General features: G+C 33.0%; 1 protein-coding gene across 1 annotated transcript in view; it reads right to left on the reverse strand.

Moving 5' to 3' along the window:
• Positions 1-20,159, reverse strand: part of LOC120084993 (cytokinin hydroxylase-like) — a 30,733-nt gene that overhangs the window by 772 nt on the left and 9,802 nt on the right. Inside the window, exons 2-3 of the mRNA XM_039040808.1 lie at positions 5,219-5,297; positions 5,002-5,142 (exon numbers count right to left, since the gene is read on the reverse strand). Of these exons, the coding sequence (XP_038896736.1) occupies positions 5,002-5,142; positions 5,219-5,297 (220 nt within the window). The remainder of the gene's footprint in view (positions 1-5,001; positions 5,143-5,218; positions 5,298-20,159) is intronic.

The raw sequence follows: 20,159 nt of genomic DNA on the forward strand, positions 1-20,159 counted from the left end.
ATTAAATTGATAGACATTACGTTCTACCACTGACAAATGTTTATACGAGATTGTAAATAGAGTTAGATATAGATGTATGCTAAGCAAAGAGAAATGTAGTTACAAATCTCCCATCTGTTACGCGGAACTTTTATTTGGGTTTAGGACTGGTTTGTAAGGGCATGAGAACCCCACAAACCCACGTGCATTAATCCCTCCACAACCCTTCTACAATCATGCATATTCATTACAACTCATATTCCTCCCGGTTAACCATAGAAATTTTCTATACCTCTATATTTTTTCTTCAATTTTAGTATAAAAAATTAATTAATAAGATATATGTTAACCAATTAAATTTTACAAGAAAAAAATTTCTTGTCTCTTTTTATTTTATTTTTATTTAGATTTTATGTATGTATATTATCGACTAATTTGAAAGTACATTTTTAAAGAAAAAAAATTACTAATGAATTAAATGTAGTATGTTCAATTTTTCTTTCCTAAATGTTAGGACATATAAATATATTGTATCATATTGTGCAATATATAGTGACCCGTTAAAAATTAATTAACAAAGTTGAATGAGGACAATTTGCAAATTAGTCTATTTTTGACTAACTTATAAAAGTTACAATCATTTAACGTAGATTGGTTGGAGATGAAGATCACATTTTAGATCACATTTGACAACAATTGAAGGAATAAATTTTATTAAGAATTTTTTCTTTTGAGTTTGAAATTGTATTATAGTATACTATGACTACTTATAATGTTTTCTATTTGTTTTACTCCTAATAGTTCACTTAAAAAAAAAATTAATTATCAAACACATTCTTTGTCTACTTCTATTGATTTTCAATAAAGAAATAGAAATAGTGTATTAAAAGTAGAAACAATAAAAAATGAGAAATGGAAAAATGTTATCAATAAGTCATAAATAATGAATTTATAAAAATAAAAGTTTAGAGGTGATGGTATTTAGCATTAATACAAAATAGACTTGTGCTTGCCACACACATTTCAACATTCAATGTTGGCATTTGAGGATTCAAATTTCTAATAAAACTTAGCCGCAGCAAATACCTTAATTTTAATTTAAAAGGCTAGTGTTCCTGCTTGAATGATTTTATCAACTCCCATATGTTAATGTTATAATAATAGACGTAAAAATAAATAATCTCCCTAATAATAGAAACTACGCTTATAACTATTGAAACCTTTTGAATTCCCTCCCTTAAAATAAATGCTTTGCAATAGCTGTTTTAAAAAAAAAAAATCATTATGACGACTTGCATGGGTGTGAGAACTATTAGTCACAGTAATATAATAATTAATTTCATTTGAATGTTCCTACTCGCTTTAAAAACTCTCCCACCACAAACCGCCCTATGCAAGCAATTTGCACAGCTAAAAATAGACTAAAGCTTTCTATGGATGGTAAAAGTCACAATGCCTGTTTTTTATTCCAAAATTAAACCCATGAGGAAACAACACCACAAGACTCATTAAGAATACATATCTACTATAGTACGTACTTTTAGTTCATCCATTAATCTTCCAAGCAAAGTCACTATTAGAGTATATGAAACTAATCCATACCCATTTTCCCCTTTTGTAATAAAATTTTATCGGTGCACAGTCCCTTTAATATATCGCAAGTATTCTATTTATGCCTCTTTGATAGATTGATCATCGCCATTGGTTGTATGCCATTGTACCCTGTACTGTATAATTTGAAAGCCTTCCTATATCCGAGCCTTGTGGCAGTGAGAAGATAACAATAAACATTTCCACTATTACTTTAGAAAGATTATATCAACAATCAGGAGGCCATCCATCTATTTTCCCAATTCTTGCCATATTTGGGAAGACTAGGACAAATTTGATCTTTTATCATATGATAACATTTCTATCCTATAGCCCAGATCTAACACCTTTTTAAAACCTCCGCATTATATTTCCACTGTGAGCAATAATAGAAATGCAAATTGGACTCTTCGATAACACCTTCACAAATATCGCAAGAAAAAAAGAGTCTCTTTTTCCCAGTCAGTCATTAAATCAAATTCATGCAACATAGAATTCTGTTTGAATGTTTAGTCAATCATAAACTGACTTGTTATCATCAGTGTCAACCAAGCTAAAAATTAAATTCGTCAAACATAACAACCACTTACAATGATAATATTTTCACCTCCAGTGCTTCTCTTGGTGAATGAGAATAGTCTGCTTCGCTTATCATCTGCAGACCCATTGAGAATCCTTCATCACATGAGATTGTGCTTCAATACAACAAATCAAGCACGTGATACTAATTTTAATACCATATAAAGCTTCTGTGTATATTTTGAGATAAACATTAAGTGGTCATTCGGCCATCCTTTCTTTTGATAACGGCTTTGGTGTGTTCCTACTGACATTAAACCTTTTCAATTCAACTTCACCATGAGAGGAAGTCTAACTGACATAAAAGTCTGAAAAATCTTCTAAATTCTTTTGTGCATCTAGAGCAATAACCCATCCTTAACTATATCCATCCTTGCTAATGGCTGCAAAAAAATTTTGCAAGATTTTGAACTCATTGTTGGTTGAGAAATAGCCCTTTAGCAACGCAACCACGAGGCCTTGCACTTTAATCCACAAAATTTCCCATGTGCTTGATTATATCTTGGTCATTAATAGAACCACATTTAGGCTACACGAGTCGTTATTTTTGTATCCCCCTAATACGTGGGTCCATTCAACAAGTGTCCAATAAGCTCTTATTTGTCGAGTACGTTCAGCTGCGAGGAATTGAAGGCTGAGCGTCCTCATCGTGTATCCCTGATGGTACACTCTCCCAATTTTTGAATTTGCTTAAGTCATCCTCAATAAAATGCGTCAGTTGATACACCTAATGACATATCGAGTGCTATACCAATGAGCGTGACAACACTGATGAAATCTTGAATTATAAAAAATATGAGCTTCTCTACTGAACAATAAGATTATCTGCCAATACATATTCATTACGGCAGGAAATGTCTACAATGAAGACTTGCCTCTAAGATTACCTCAATCCACATTATAAGTTATGCATCAACTTAAAACAATGGTCACTCTGAAACATTCTCTAGACTTCTTCTCATCAGCTGATCAAACTTCTATTTGGCATTCTCTAAATCAACGCATTTCTTAATTCATATTTGCAATCATCAAATTCAGCAAATATAATACGTTAAGGTGTATCAGCGCGTCAGCTATATCTCAATTGCTTTTAAGTCCCAGAGTCTCTCATGTTTTTTCTTATTTCGACCAGTACATATCTCTACTACAAAACTCTATTTTAACTAGATTCATAGTAGTCATTATGTAACCTTTTTTGCCTTCCACTAAGACATCCACATCAATAAATATAATACATTTTTTAATACGTATATTGGTTCTTTTTTTGGAATAATTAAACATTATTATATGTTCGTATCAATCTGAGAGGGGTATATTTATTCCACTACACAAAGCTACACTCTCAGTGTAAAATAATTTCTAAACTGTTGTGATAGGGACACCATATTTAAGACATAGATAGTCCACGATTTATTGCTTCTGCCCAAAGTTTTGGTATTTTGAAGGATACTCTTATTGTCAAAGGGAACCAAGTTTGAAGTGGTGAAAGCAAGATCTTCCAAACCTATATGTGAATAGAATAACGCAATTAATCAATAAATATAACAAACATATTGTTTAATGCCAATCTTTAAAACATAATTAAGCAATTACAGATGATGTTTACGTAAAATATCAAATAAAAAAGGAATGAAAGAACATTACTTTGAAGAACTATTCTTAATAACTCTCTTTATCAAAATTAAGATAAATTGGATGTTGTCAGACAGAATCTTCTATCGCTAATCATATTTCAGTATGCGAGCGTACTAGTGGCCAATGCGTTTATAGTATATCATAAACAGAGATCTTCTTCCTCTATGAAGCAAGCAACCTTCGACACAATTAACTTGTAGAATTCTCTAGAGTATCCTGGGTGAGTGAGAAACTATAGAGGTGTGGGGCTCTGGTGTAATTTGGATATGAGTGGATGGATAGATGAGAGTAAAGATCGTAAAACTTAAACAACGACTCAAAACTAAGTGGCAATATTCGATTAGAAAAGGTTTTTATGCCTCCTACGTGATATAAACTTGAGAGTGCTTGATTCATTAATATAATCTTGTCTAGTAAAAACAAAATCAATTAAAAAATTGGAGTTTTTTAATTTTAGATCGATCGTTTTAGTTGAATCACCTTGGTTATTTTATACATACGAATCGCGTGTGTTATAGTTAAAACGTTTAGAAACTGCTCTAAAATTGCTAAAATCATTATATCCACGACCATTGAGTAAAGTGGATGCTACTAAATATTGCTGATTAATCATTTTACATCGATATTTTACGGTAATGAATGGAAAGCTCTCACAAAATTCGTAGTGATCATCTATGTCGTGGAAAGAGCACCGTAAATCAAAGTGCTAGGTTCCATTGGTGAAGGTAGAAACCGATTAAGTAAAGACACTAAATGTAGAAAAGTGATCTTGTTGTAAAATATGAAACTACTTTTTTAATTTTAATACCTACAGTTATACCAATGAAACTAAGAAAGATGTATCCTTCCCCACCTTCACGGTAAACATGGTACGAAAAAATAACAAACCACAACTTAATATAATATAATTCGTATTAAATAATTAAATTAAATCATAATAACTTAACTTTATCATATTATATTTATAACCTATGAGCCTAAAAAATCACGCACATATTGTAATATTTAAGAAGCCAGTAGTTGTTCTTCTACTCCTTAATTCAATATACACATATATTTATATCAATTTCTCCAATTAATGTATTCATACATCATATCAATGATATCACACTCATAATGCTAAAACTCCGATTAATCATTATCATATATGATATCAATTGCCTCTTTGTCTACATATTGAACACTTTCAAACTCAATCCAAAAATTTGATTCTCAAACTTGAATCCATTGAGCTACAAGAGACCTTAATTGGACCCTATAGCTTAAGGCATCACGAATAGTTACGTGAATAGCTAACTCAAACTCTTTAATGACAAAATCCACAAACTCCTGCTCATGGAGCTTGCGAATTTGAGTGCACTGCATTCAAAAAGAAAGTTTTAATAGTAAATTTCGGCTAAGAAGAAGATGGTTCTTTCAAGCATATTGGTGGTACCAATGGAAGCTTCTCCATTGTTTTCCGTTGCTTTAAGTTGTTCTTGAGTTCCACAACTCGTTCTAAAACTCCAAGAGGACTAGTGGGAAGAATCTTGAGGTATTCAACTAGGTGTGGTTTGGAGAAGAAGACTGTTGTTGATCAGATCTTGAAGAGTTCTATAAAGGTATGACTACAGAACCTCTTTTATTAGAATGAAGCATGAGCTTTAGTTTTCTTCCAAAACTAGTGAATTTGATGCTTATTGATCCTTGTTGCTTCCGCTACATGTTGATACACTCTTATTAGTAACATCTACAAAGTGGGGTCGTATTCGTAGTGTTCACTAGGATGGTCCCTCCCTTTATCATATACTACAAGACCATTTAGGTTATCAAAACTTAAGCATGATCCAACTTGTATGCTCTCCACATACATTGCTTAAGTTACAACGTTAACTCTGGGATTTAGTTTATTTGGTTTGTGGATTTAATCAAATAAAATATATGCATGATTTCATAGATGACAGTTAATAATATCTCAGTATTATTACATCGATCAAAGCGTTTTGTTTCTGGAACATCGATATGGCAACCCTATGAGGTGATAGGGTTTTTAATTAAAGATTTTTTTCTAAAATTAACCCAATTAAACTAATTAATACACTTTTTATAAATAATAAGAATAAAATTCAAAAATTATGCAACAAATTAGGGATGACAAAAATGTGATAATTTAATTCTAATCAATTTTAGTAATAAATAAGAACAAACTAAAACATACAATAAATCTGTTTAAATTAATTGAAAAAAAAATATAAAAGGAAAGAGTTAGAGAGAGGACATAATTTTTATAGTGGTTCGGTCCAAACTCCGACCTACTCCATTCCCCAAGCCCTCTTGGAATTTGAAAGTAAAATCTTTCCGACTATTTCCACAGATTAGAGCCCAACGTTTAACACCACCGCTCCTTTATGGGTTCAGAAGCAATACCTAAATCCTTCCACGGTTTAGGATCAAACCATTACAAATGTTGGATATTTTTGAAGAACACATTATACAACTACTCACTAGAGTGGATTTACAATTTTCAAAGACACCTCAAACAAATTTACCTCACAATACAATAACACTCCTCTCAAGAATAAGAAATGAAAAAAAATTGGGAACTTTAGAGAGAGCAACAATTGAACTATTTTGAGTTTGGAGAATTAATAAAAATGTATAAATTGTGTTGGTTTTAAATTTTGGAGAGTGAACGATAGTTTATATGAGCATGGAAGAATTTTTAGAAAATCACAATTAATTTGGAACATTGAATTTGGAAAAGAAAATCAATAGTGGAGATTTAAACTAAACATAGTCGTTAGATACAAAACAAAATATAATATTGTTTTGTAAAATGAGCCCATTAAGTTTCCATCGGCAGTAGATTTGTTTACCATTTTTTTAAACTCTTAACACTGAACACCATCCAGCGAGTAAGAAGCCAGAGGAGCACGTGCCCCCTCAATTTTTTCTGTTTTTCTGTATAATTTATTAGTAAAGAGAGACTATAATATTTATAATATCATCCAACCGTGAACCTAATGTTAGTCCCTTAGCCCATTTGTTTTGTTTGTTTGGTTTTTTTTGTTTTTTTTTTGGGGGGCGGGGGGGGGGTGGCGCTCACGTGGGTGGGTTTGAACTTCATTCAATACTTTCCTGCCTGTATAACATATTAATTGATTTATTTATTTATTTAACAAGAATACCAATATACATTTATGGTTTTTGTTATAGTGGGGAAAAACTCCACTGTCTGTTTTATAAATATGTGTACTTATAAATTTTTGCCCCGATAGAAAATTTCTTCTTCATACCTCCCACTGTTGTAAGCTAAATAATTATTTACATTGAATATCAAGGCTGTTCTTGCCAAGTTGCATTATTTTCGTGCCACAAGAAGCTGATGACTGGTGAGGTGGGTAATTCAATCCTGTAATTAAAAATATTGTTTTATAGTTTGCAAATATGTAATGACTATTCATCTGACCAAACCCATATCTTGAAGTCTAGTTTCATTGAAACCTGATTCAGTGAGAGGCTAATAGTATTGTCTTTGCGGTTGTTTTCCCAATGTTGTGCTTAAGAGTGGTGTCATTCTAAACTACAAAATCATGTTATTTATCTTGTTCTAATGTCTTATGACTATTCATCTGAAACTCTCTGTCGGAATATACTTATCCTTGGTTTAATATATTTCTTGCTTTGTTGTCCTGGAATAAGCATAAAAAAAAACTAAAACTAAAACTAAAAAATTTAGGTCTCATTTGGTATTCATTTGATTTTTCATTTTTTTTAAAATTAAACATATTTTTTTTCTCAAATTCTTATCGTGAGTTTAATTCTTTTCTTAAGTACAAGAGTTGACCACAAACCAATAAACTAAGATCTCTGGTTGTCATTATAACTAAAGTATGTATGTGATGACATACAAGTGGATCGTGCTTTAAGTGATAACCTAAATGGTCTATAGTAGATGGATAGAGGTAAACTTTATCCTGTTGACGCTACGAATGTGGCCGGCTTTGTAGATGTTACAAATGTTGTAAAATGCTATAAATGGTCTAATCCTGACCATTCATGTATTAGACATGCGAGCGGGATGCCCTATACAAAACAGTTTGTATAAAATCGAACCACGAAATGTTTAGTCTCGTTATATAATGTCGTTCATGACAGAGACTTTCATTTCACTATAAGATGACCATAGGTAACATGACCTTAATCCTGAGTGAGTTAGGAATTTCTACCTATGAGGACGGTCCTTAGATTTGTATGGGTGCGAGTGGCCAGATCGCCGACTCAAACCTACCACTTTGGGGATTCATCTGATTGGGGAGTTGGGAACTCAACTACACAAGACGAAATTTACTCCTTCCCCGATTTAGGGATAAGTAGATAAACTGCTCCCTTAAGGGTTGATTCCAGGATTTGGACAATGTGACGTCACACCTTCTCTTGGCCCAAGAAGGATTTACTCATAGTAGGACTATGATGTATTATTAATTAGAGAAATCAATGGTACTTAAGGAGTTAGATGTAATTACAGGGGCAAAATTTTAAATTGGTCCGACTGTACTTACAAACGATTTGTGAAGGATCATTGTACTATTGATTGGTTATATCCAATGGACATAGAACTATATCTGTAGCGCGAACAGTACAGCTGTTGTTCTTTAGTGAAATGTCCGACAGTTAACGGATGGTGGATATCATGATTAAAGAGTTTAGTCAGTTATTCACGTAACATTGGAGCTTCAAGTTACAGGTCCATAAAGTCCCCTTGGTAACTCAATGGATTCATGTTGAGAATCAGTTTTTGGGTTAGTTTGAAGTGTTCAAATTAATAAGAGAAAATTTGATTATATATGATATAATTAAATTACATCAATTATATGAGATATAATTGACTTAATTTATTAGATACATTAATTGGAGGAATTATTATTAAATGCTATAAGGGATAAAAAGAACTATGGTTTATATATTGCATGAGATGTGATATTAAAACTATAGATTATGAATATATTGATTATATTTGTAACTAAATCAATTATAAGATAATGGGTTATGGTTTTTTCTCCCATAATCAACTTAGTGGGAAGTTGTGATCAGTTATGTAACTGATGCGATATAAAATGAAAATCAGTTCATTTACTATAAGGCGATCATTAACGAATAGAATCGGTAGCACTCAAAAGCATCATCAACGATAGGCGAATCATACCACACCATAAATTGTGTGTGCGGTAAAATGCTAGTTCTAATTCATCTATCCTAAAACTCTTACAGTCATGCCTCCGAGTTAGTTGAACCGATATGCAGGCACAATATCTCACTATAGGTATGAACGTCCATGTCTGCATTGTTTTTCTTTATCGGTGATGCGGTTCAACTTAATGTTCGTAAAAGTTTCCTCACTTACTACACTCGTGTACCTAATCCATTCACCACGATTAGCGGCCATTGGTCACAACTCGGATTGCTCACAACACTGAAGAGGATTCAAAATAACCATACTCACAAGCTGCAAAAGCACTGACTTAGGTGGTCTTCTTTGTTGCCTGTTGTTCCGCGATAGGGACATATGTCTTAATTCGTTTCATATCAGATCGTGAAGGGAATGGCACTGAATATGGACCAACTTACAAGATTGTTACTAAATGTTAGTAATTCGTGTGACGATACCGTGAGAAACGGTGACAAACAACGTAGGTAAACAGGGAGTAAGAGTTCGTGAATTTAGGGTATAGTATTTGGGTCAAGTCAGGTATTCGAAGGGGTAATCGAGGTTATAAGGAACAGTAATGTTGTGAAGAGAGTTAACTTTTGGAATCGTCAACTTACTAATTTGCACACTCTATGTGCGTAAACTGCATTAGATCTCTACATAATTATAAGAGTTTTGTATCTGCTGATTAACAATAATTATGGTATAATTTGATAGAAGAAAATGTATGGGTAGTCGGTTTACTCATCAAATTGGTATATTTAATCACTATACTATACACGGTTCGTGTTACCGCTCTATCAAGGAATGTATAATTTTCATACTAGAATGTTAAGAATGTTTCACTTTTATATATCAGCAATGTGCCAGGTGTGTCGAAGGTATTTCGATGATTAAGACCATGTCAGATATCATCAAATATCTTGATACTTTAATTTGCACTTACCTTATCAGATAATAATATAAATCTTGGCAGAAAGAGTCAATAACACTTCATCTAAACTACGAATTATAAAATAACGAAAAATATCCAGAATCGCTCCCTATGCCTAAGGACAATCTTACAAAGTGAATTGAGTTTATGAGTAGTGGTTAAAACTTATCACTTATATAACAGTCGAGCAAAATTTATGTCATCAATTCCCCTCTCTCCCCAGTTGTCTCAAAATATACGTCTCTTCAACCGAGAAATACTTGGATAATCTCACAAACACAGAATGAAAGAATCTCAACTCAAAATTCACTAACGTGCGTAGACAGGTACGGGCTAATAGAGAAAGGCGAAATTACGCATTCCACGATACTTATTCTTTGGCTGAGCATATCTAATGTGACGTCTCACACCTCACGAAAACATTTGCTTCAAGTCGATGCCCAATGCTCATGAAATATCAGAGTGGACATGCAGGGATTACAGAGAGAGAGATAGTTTTTGGAGACAAGCCATCATCTTCCAGTACTCTGGCGATAGAGAAGTGCTAATTAAAATATTTAATGTGTGTCTAGGTAAGCGAGAAATCTCATGCTAGTTAGAAGGAGTGTATATCGAGATGCGGCATAGAAAAGTGTTAGAGAGAAGTGGTCCTAGCAATTATGCATTGTCCGTATAAAAATCTTCAAGTAAACGAAATTGACATTAGAAGAGACATCAGCAGCTCGCTTTATCATAGATTGAGTCACCATCAGTTCAATCCCGTCTAGCATATGCCATTACTCGGGTCGCTCTCTAATACTCGAGAGAGACATTCTAATGTGAAATCTATTTAAACTCGCCCACACCACTAATGCCTTGTAAAATATTTCTGAAATTATTAAATTAAAACACTTTAATTATTTTATTATATTTAACAATTTAAACCTGTGACTACTCTATATAATGATAATTATATGATTAATATACCAGAAATTTATTTTACAACATTTAATAGATTGATGTGAAAATTTTAATTAAGAAAGGAATCAAACAATTATTTCACAGTGAATAGGGGATCATCTTTTGGGAATATATGTGAAACCTTATTATGCTATCATAAAATATAAAATAAAGTCTAGATCCCCATATGGTGTTCTCTTCTTTATTTAAAGTCAATAAGAGTATCTAAGATTTATTGAAGTATAACCATAATTAGTGAAGTGTGCTGTCAATTAAAACACATATAGTAGAAAGACTAATGTTTATTAGCTATACAAAAGTACAAAAACCAAGGGTTCCTACCATTTTAAAAGAGTGTAAAACCATAATACGTTTATATATCAAGAGATAGTGCGAGTAAAGATTTCAAGCTATAATAATTAAATATTTATAATCTAGTATTATCTACTCATAGTAAATTTTACATTCTTGATCTAAAAAAAAGCTATATTAGCATGATTTAAAAGTAGTGCAAAAACAAAGAGATATAAATCAGATTCTAATTATGTAATTGGAAACTTAATGATTTTAATGATGCGAGAAAAGTTGGTCACTTAACCTGGATATTAAGTATTATTAGACTGTCCGCTAACCATGTTTTGCTGAGAATGTGATACATCATTAAATCTAGAATAATATCGAATACATTCAATTTAATTTTCTTTAATTTAGTCAGAAGCAGATCGTTGCCATATGGAACACACTTATCAATTTAGATTAAAGAAAACATTAAACATTTTATAACTTTCATCTCAAATAATCACGCACTATTGGAATTTATCTAATAGCATAGTAACACTTAGTGGGACTTAAATGTACAACATGTTCTATTGGATGGTATAAACTAATACTCTCAGGAAACGATATAGTTTTGAGAATTTTACTTTAAACTTACACACATTTTGAAAATAACCCTTTCTTACTACGAACTATCCTTTGCAGACAATACATAATTGTCGGTTCACTCCATCCGTGAGACGATGGTAGCTGGAAACCAGGAGCTGCAACGACTTTCAAGCACATAGGACACTCAAAATTATCTTAGCACATCCAATCTATGGACTATAATAATCTGGAATTGCAATTTCGCTGCATTGATACGCCCATCCAACACACTGAGAATTTTAGTAATCTCTATCACGTCAATAACAACAAACTTGACTCACGACACACATCGATTGCACCCTCTAGGTTATTACTCCCCGATGTACAGAATCCAGATGAGTGAGTGTTGTCTAGGTGCCTAATCTATATTTGTACCCATTGCTGAATTTACAGAGGAGTAATGAGAATCAATGGTCACAAAAACCTTATATTATGAACAGTCTTAAAAAACCGATAATTTCTGCACAGTAATCCACAAGCGAGAAAGAGAGGAGAGAAGTCTATATTGGTTAGTGCGCCACTCGTTATGAGAGCCCTCCAGATACCTCTGCGCTCTTCTAATGTGGAGAGCCACAATTTCGCGCATGTATAACTTTCTTACTAACGCTATAGTAAATAGAATGCGAATGCATAGGTATTAGTTTTCATTTTCTTTGCGTTCGTATTTGGCATATTGCGTGTGTCGCCCTCGATGCTGCCCAATACATATATAACGAGATGAATCAATAATAAATAATTTTTACATTAATGCGTTTCATATTGAGTCCGGCGATACTAGCCACTTCTCAACCCTCAAGGCATTAGATTCACCATAGAACGTCACCCTTATAACTGATAGGACGCTTACTCAAGTTAATTGGTTTCATTTGCTTCGAAAGAAAGAGATATACAAAGTCTAAAGTTTCTCTCCTCATTAGAGGTCTCAATTCCTGTAAGTGATAGTTAAAAAATGATTAAGCGTATTCATTCATACATTCACTATATTTATCATATGGTATCATTATATTTATAATACCAGTGAATAGTCTATTATAATTTCATTATTTTTCCAATATGTCCTAGGTAGCTAAAAAACAAATTCTTCATTGAAACCTAATAGTCCTTATTACCTACCTCTTTATGGGCATACTCTACAAATAGTTACATCTCACTCCATGAATCAAATGATTTCAATGTAGGATACTACAGAATAACTCATTTCAAATCAATATTAAGCACTTTTATCTTATAACTTATAACATATTGTATAAACATACAATTTAATCTACCTCACTCATACACGAGATAATCCATGTTATACGTTTAATGTCTACAAATTAACTGGATTAAAGTAACCAGCCCTTTCCACTCTCTCAGTATAGTCAGTAAATCCAATTTTAGGTTTATCAATTAATTACGAAACAGACTTCCACCAATGCTATATGGCACTCTACAAAACAATTACTGTGTTAAGTCTATCACACAACAATGATAATTCAAATTCAATCGTAATCTTGTAAATTTGAGTTGGTATCGCTTAATGGTGTGACTAGTCAGTGTGACAATGTCTAATGACTTAAATAGGATACGCTCGATCAATGAGAATCTTGTATACTCTATAAAATTATTACATAATTAAAATCATCTCTGATATCTAACTCACACATTACTACACAAACTATCTCTAAACTACCCCACGAGATTTTGGGCATCTAGCACATCAATCAAACATTGCCACACCAGACACACTGCAATAGATCTTAATCCTGTATCCTATAAGGTGATGGACTTAATGTAATTCGGCTTATGATTTTCCATGTCCATCGATTATTTCTAATAAAAAAATTATGGAACCAGTATGAGATTTCTCTCACAATATGATGAGATCTTATTACATTTAAATTTGCAGTATTTTACAAGATTTTCATAGTATAGGGTGTGTGTTGTTAATTCGCAGAGGTTGAGTGTCTCTCACTTCTATATCGCATGCCTGATGGAGAGTGGAATAACCTATGCGCGTAACTCGCTTTAGAAATTAATAGCACAAATAGAAGTAGTCATTTCCTCTATATGGTAATGACCGAACTGTAAATAAGTACTATCAGATTACAATAGTCTGCATCACACGGATCTGAGTTGTGACGAAGAGAACCACTCCTCTGCTCTCAAGCAGTCACACACCTCAAGATTGGTGAACTTCCTCCTCCAGCTAATGACAAGGTGTGAGAAGTTTCTTAGGTGCCTTCTACATGAAAGAATTGAATTCCTCATTGGAAGCGCGTGAAACATGTGCAATCGAAATTCATTTTGAAAATCGTGAAAATAGAGACAAATGCTTTACAAGATAAACATAAGGTAATATATGTTGCACTTACAAGAATTTTGGTTATTCCCGACGATATTTCTCTCGACGACCAAAAAAAGCCGTCGGCGATTGTAACCTCTCCCGACGATAAAAATAAGGGTCGGCATAACTTTTTATCCGACAATCTACAAAAACGGGGGATTGTGCTAAGTTAGCAATCTTATTTCGAATTGATAAATCCAACCGTTGGGATTTTCTAAAATACTTCCTCTGGACAGTCACCTAAGGAACCACATCGGACTATTTGCACTTTTGCCTGAGGTTTATATTTCAACCGTCCAGCTTTTTAACTTTCTCCCGAACCAGTTGTGCTATATAACCGTGGAGTTAATTTATAGTATAAGCCCTACGGGTTCACATTATTCATCGAACAAGGTGATTGCAGCATATACAGAAAACCTCACAGATATTCTAACTCGGATCATTTTAGTGTTATCCCACGTATACAAGACTACCATACAGAATTTTACTAATCTAAGTCGGACAACAGGATTATACGTGTATAGCCAGTCGTGATATTCTAATGAGACTTTTTCGAAATTTGGGTTGAGTATGATAGGGCGCGACGGTTTGTGTGGTTAACCTTGTCCTGGTCCGCTTAATGATATCTATTATCCGTGAACGGTCTCAATCAACCGTTGGTATTTGAAATTTTATGGCCGATGGGTGATTTAGTCAACCCGCTCAAGGGACTCGGAAGAGTCTTTTGGATTTTAGTGATGTACCTCACTGCGCGCGGGGGGGGGGCGGGGGGGTACGTTCGTGATCAGCACCAACGTCGAATAATTGGCTAGATCTTTTTATAACTTGGTGAACTTCGGCCGACAGTTGGTGTCAGACTACCGTCGCAGGGAGTTTCCAATCTATCGCCTAAATAATGGTTAGTCGATCCATCGGGGAGAAGAATATTTTTCGAAATTTGGTGAAGTTTGGCCAATATGTTATCACCACCGTCAAGATTGCGCATCTTTTAGAAATTTGGTGAAATTTCAGCCGACGGTTATGTCAGGCAACCGTCAGAGTTCCAAACTATATCCCAACGCTGGTTAGTCAAACCATTAGAGACTGGAAGAGTCTTTTTTGAATTTTGGTGAACTTTTGGCCGACGGTGTTATCAAACCACCGCCGGGATTGCAAGTCTTTTTAGAATGTGTGAACATCGCCAACGGTTGTGTCAGACTACCATCGTGGAGTTAAAGTTCCACTGATGTGAGTGAGCTTGTGACCATTGGCAGTTCTCAATACTATATCCCGACGTCTGTCTGGCAGACAACTGTTAGGAAAAAGTTAAATATTAAATAGCGATCTCTCGATTCTTCTTCTTCCCCCTCCGATTTTCCGTTCGCATCCGTTTCTCTTACTCTCTCCATCTGATTATTCCCTCCATTCCACTCATTCTCTCCACCGATCTTCTCGTCCGTCCTCGATGTGTCATCGTCCCTCGAGTGTCTGATTTCTCCCGTTCGTCTCTCTCTCTCCCTCTGTTCATCTCCGATTTCCCCTCGCCGAGCAGGTAACTCTGATTTCCCCCTCCCCAACTGGTTTTTTTTTTTTAAAATTTCGATTCTTTAGCTTCTAGCTCTATTATATTTGAAAGTTGTACGTTAGCTCTATTATTCAAAATGTTCATTCAAGAGAATCTAAGTAATCGATTTGTTTATCTCAATAATAAATTTTATCTTCTTGCCCTAAATCTAATTGTCTTTTCTCTTTACATTGTTTCATCCTTATTTTCGTCATAATCATTATAACCTAATTTGATTTATTAATCTGTCTACTGTGTAATCTTTGAATATGAGGAATTGTGAGAACCATTCTTCGTCTTTCTTCCTCTGTTCTGAGGAAATTTGATTCTGAAGTACCTACATCCATGAATCTCAAGAATTTACAATCTTGTTTTTTATCAAGAATATTGTTATAATATTTAATTATTATCTCTAAAAGTGCTATCCTTTATGAATGAAACACGTGCATTGCACTCCGAATCCAAAATCTAGAAAACTAAACAAAAGTAATTTTAAAAAAATTGGTTTTGTTTTAGAAATTTGGTTTAAATTCAATTTAAGAGGTGTCGCATATCTGCTATAGGTCTTTTCCAATACTATTCACTTCACTGTATAGTTAATGATTAAAGAGTGAAATTGCAAATATTTGAACTGAACTGAAATGTAAAAGTCTGTGTATTAAACATCAAATAGAATCACGACTCATACTACTAAACTTTTAACAATTAATGAAACCAATGTGCCCTAAGTGTTGAATAGTTTGCTCTCTACGGTTACTTAATAATGTTGTAGGTGTTGGCGAAAGTTCAAAATTTTTGAGTTACACAAAAAAGTTACATTTTGTTTTGGTTGGATAAAATATGTTGAAGAATCTAATATACATCCGTTAGGTAGATGGAATATAATTTAGTAGCAAGATCGTGGCCTTATCTTCTAAGAAAGGGAATCATATTTACTGAAAACATCACCACTCTATGAATTTATTCTTCCAATAATGGACTTAGAGTCAACTACGTACGCATCTAATCTTTATACTTAATTACCACCCAAAAAGAACATATGGAATCAATTAAATGGACTAAGTTTGAATTTTAGACTCCCAATCTCACAAATTATAAATATAAAAAGGGTTATGATTAGTATTGAGCTTTTATGCTTGTGTTTAAAAGGATTATAAACTGTAAAGAGGTATCTATCAAGTTTTTTGAATTATCTAAAATTTACATATTCATTAGACACTAAAATTAATAAAATTAATAGCTTATGATCCAAATAGCTTATGAAGGAAATATTGGGATTGTTAATCTCAAGTTTTATGTTTAGTTAGGTTAGTGATTGATAAAATAAGGTAATAATTACATGTTTTTATTGGTATTTCAAACCAATCAAAGATCCAAATAGCTTATGATCTAAGTTTTATGTATAATTTTAAAGTTGATTGCTATGGTTTTGAGGTGATTCTAGGCTTTAAACTATTACCTCAAAATGTTTGAGACGTTTTATGTTAATTTGATAATACATAAGAAGAAGGTTGATTGTTATGCTCTATTATGTATGTTTGTTTGAATATGTATGTTATGTTTGAAAATTATATATCTTTGTTTGAACATATTTGAAGAAAGTTGATTGTTATGCTCTATTATGCATGAATATGTATGTTATGTTTGAAAACTAATATGAAAGATTCAACACATAACAAAACCCTTTTCTTGAGATAAGTTAACTATAACATTAATATCAATATACACTCAATTTGATTAATCAATTGATAATCTATAGCAAATTAGACACTAAGAATTAGTAGATTCTTATCTTAAATTTTATCATTTTGATCCATAAAAATTAAATAAAATGAAAATGAAAAGGGATCATAATAGTTACCTTTTTAAGGTAAGAAAACTAAAATGAACATCGAAAATAAAATAACTAAAATAAATCAAAGACGAAAATGTGAATGTGAATGTGCCATGCTTATCTTCTTTAATCATATGTTATGCTTATCTTTGGAATTCAAATATGTGAATGTGCTAAAATAAGTAGCAAAGGCCTAAAATTTAATCGTTGTTAGTCTAGATTGATCATCTAGATTAACATACTAAAATTGAATCTAACGCCAAATGGGTTAGGTCAATTTTGGTTTTCATAAAATTGTTCTAGGAAAATAGCCTAGATATATAAGATCAAAAGAGAGATAAGGATATATTTAGGAGTGATTCTAAAATAGTTTAAATGACTTTTTTCATTTTCAAAATCACACTTAAATGTACTTTTATTCATTCAAAACCACGTACAATAAGTAAATGAAATAATATTACAAGTCAGAAATTGGAACTAATTGTCTAAATCATACAGGTTCAACTTATCGCATATATTATTAAAAATGGATAAAGAGTGGATTAAGATTAGGAACAAGTTATCAACTGAGTATACAAAAGGAGTATATCGATTCCTTGATGTTGCAAAACTTGATGTTAATAAGTCGAGAAAAACAAGATGCCCATGCAGAAAATGTATGAATGCTAAATGGGAGCCAATAGATGGAGTTGAACGACATTTATTCATTAATGGAATTTCTCCATCTTATCATCAATGAGTATATCATGGAGACCTAATCGACTTGTCTAGGGGATACGAGAGTCACACATCACAATCGACACATGATGATGGATTAAGTATGACAAAGATGAATGTTATAGATGAAGAAAATGAATTTTTGAATATTATAAATGATCTACAGTGTCCAATTTCTGATGTAAATGAGAAAGAAAATGAGGATGAAATGCACACCAATGTCCAATAAAGATATAACAATTCAAACTTATTTGAAGACTTAATGAATGAAGCACGCAACCAGTTGTACAAATTTCTCGTCATTGTTGTTTTTGGTGAAGTTGATGCATATTAAGGTTCTTGGCGGTTGGACTAACAAGTCATTTGATTTGTTACTTGAATTGTTAAAAGAAGCATTTCTTGTTGGAGCATCTATACCTAATTAATTTTATGAAGCTAAAAGAAATTACGTGACTTAGTACTTGGTTATGAGTGTATTCATGCGTGTAAGTACTGCATCCTATATTGGAAAGAATTTGTTGATTTGCAACAGTGTCCAGTATGTGGTGAATCTTGGTACAAAGTTGAATTTGAAAAAAGTAAAAAAATTCCAAATAAAATTTTACGACGTTTTCTTTTAATACCAAGATGGAAGCGATTGTTTGCATCTGAAATGAGATGGTATAAAGAGAAACGTGTTGAAACTAATGGAGTATTGCGACATCCAGCTGATGTTGAAGGGTGGAAGCATTTTGATCGTGAGTTTCCTCAGTTTGCTTCAGACCCACATAATGTTCGTTTAGGACTAGCTTCAGATGGATTCAATCCATTCGGGAATATGAGTACTTCATATAGTATGTGGCCAGTGGTGCTCATTCCTTACAATTTGCCACTTTGGAAATGCATGAAAGAGACAAATTTCATTGTCTCTCTTCTTATACCCAGTCCAAAATCTCTTGGAAAAGAAATTGATATTTACTTACAGCCATTGATTGAAGAGTTGAAGGAGTATGGAATGATGGTGTGCACACGTTATTGTGTTAGCAACGAATACTTTCAACTACGTGCTTGCTTATTGTACACTATTAACGACTTCCTTTGGTGACCTATCTAGATGAAGTACCAAAGGTTATCAAGCATAGCCTATTTGTAAAAAGGATACATCATCAATGAGGGTAAGAGGAAAATAATGTTTTATGGGCATTGACGTTATCTTCCAGATAATCACAAATGGCGCAAAAGCAAACAATTTGATGGAAAAGTGGAACGTAGACCTCCTCTAGTTGACATGGATGGAGAAGATATCTTATAAGAGGTGAACTTGTTAAACTTTCCCGTGCTTAGCAAACATCCAGAGAAACATGATAAAAACGGAAATGGAGTTTAAATTAGAATAAAAAAAAAAGTATATTTTTCCAACTTCCATATTGGTTGAAACTTTTACTGAGACATAAGTTGGATGTTATGTATATTGAAAAGAATATTTGTGATAATTTGATAGATACATTGTTAAATATTGAGGGAAAGAATAAGGATACAACTAATGCTCGTTTGGGTTTAGAATATCTAAATATATAGAAAGAACTACACTTCCAAAAAAGTAGGAGACAAAGTTGTAAAGCCACACGCTACATATGCATTGACTACTAATGACAAGGTTGCATTCTGTGAGAGGATGAAATCAGTCAAAATTCCTTATGGGTTTGTATCCAATATATCAAGATGTGTGAGTGAGAAAGATGGAAAGCTATGGGAGCTAAAACCTCACGACTCACATGTTCTCTTTATAGGCTTCTTCCAATTGGTGTTCGAGCATACTTCAAAAAAGACGTGTCCACTGTTGTTGTTGAGTTATGCAAATTTTTCTGTGATCTTTGTGCAAAAACAATATCTATAGGGGATTTGGATCGATTACAAAGATCATACTTTGTAAGTTAGAAAAAATATTTTCACCGGTATTTTTTTGACGTAATGGTGCACCTAGTAATCTAT

This window comes from Benincasa hispida, chromosome 9 (assembly GCF_009727055.1).
Source record: "Benincasa hispida cultivar B227 chromosome 9, ASM972705v1, whole genome shotgun sequence".
Classification (NCBI taxonomy): Eukaryota; Viridiplantae; Streptophyta; class Magnoliopsida; order Cucurbitales; family Cucurbitaceae; genus Benincasa; species Benincasa hispida.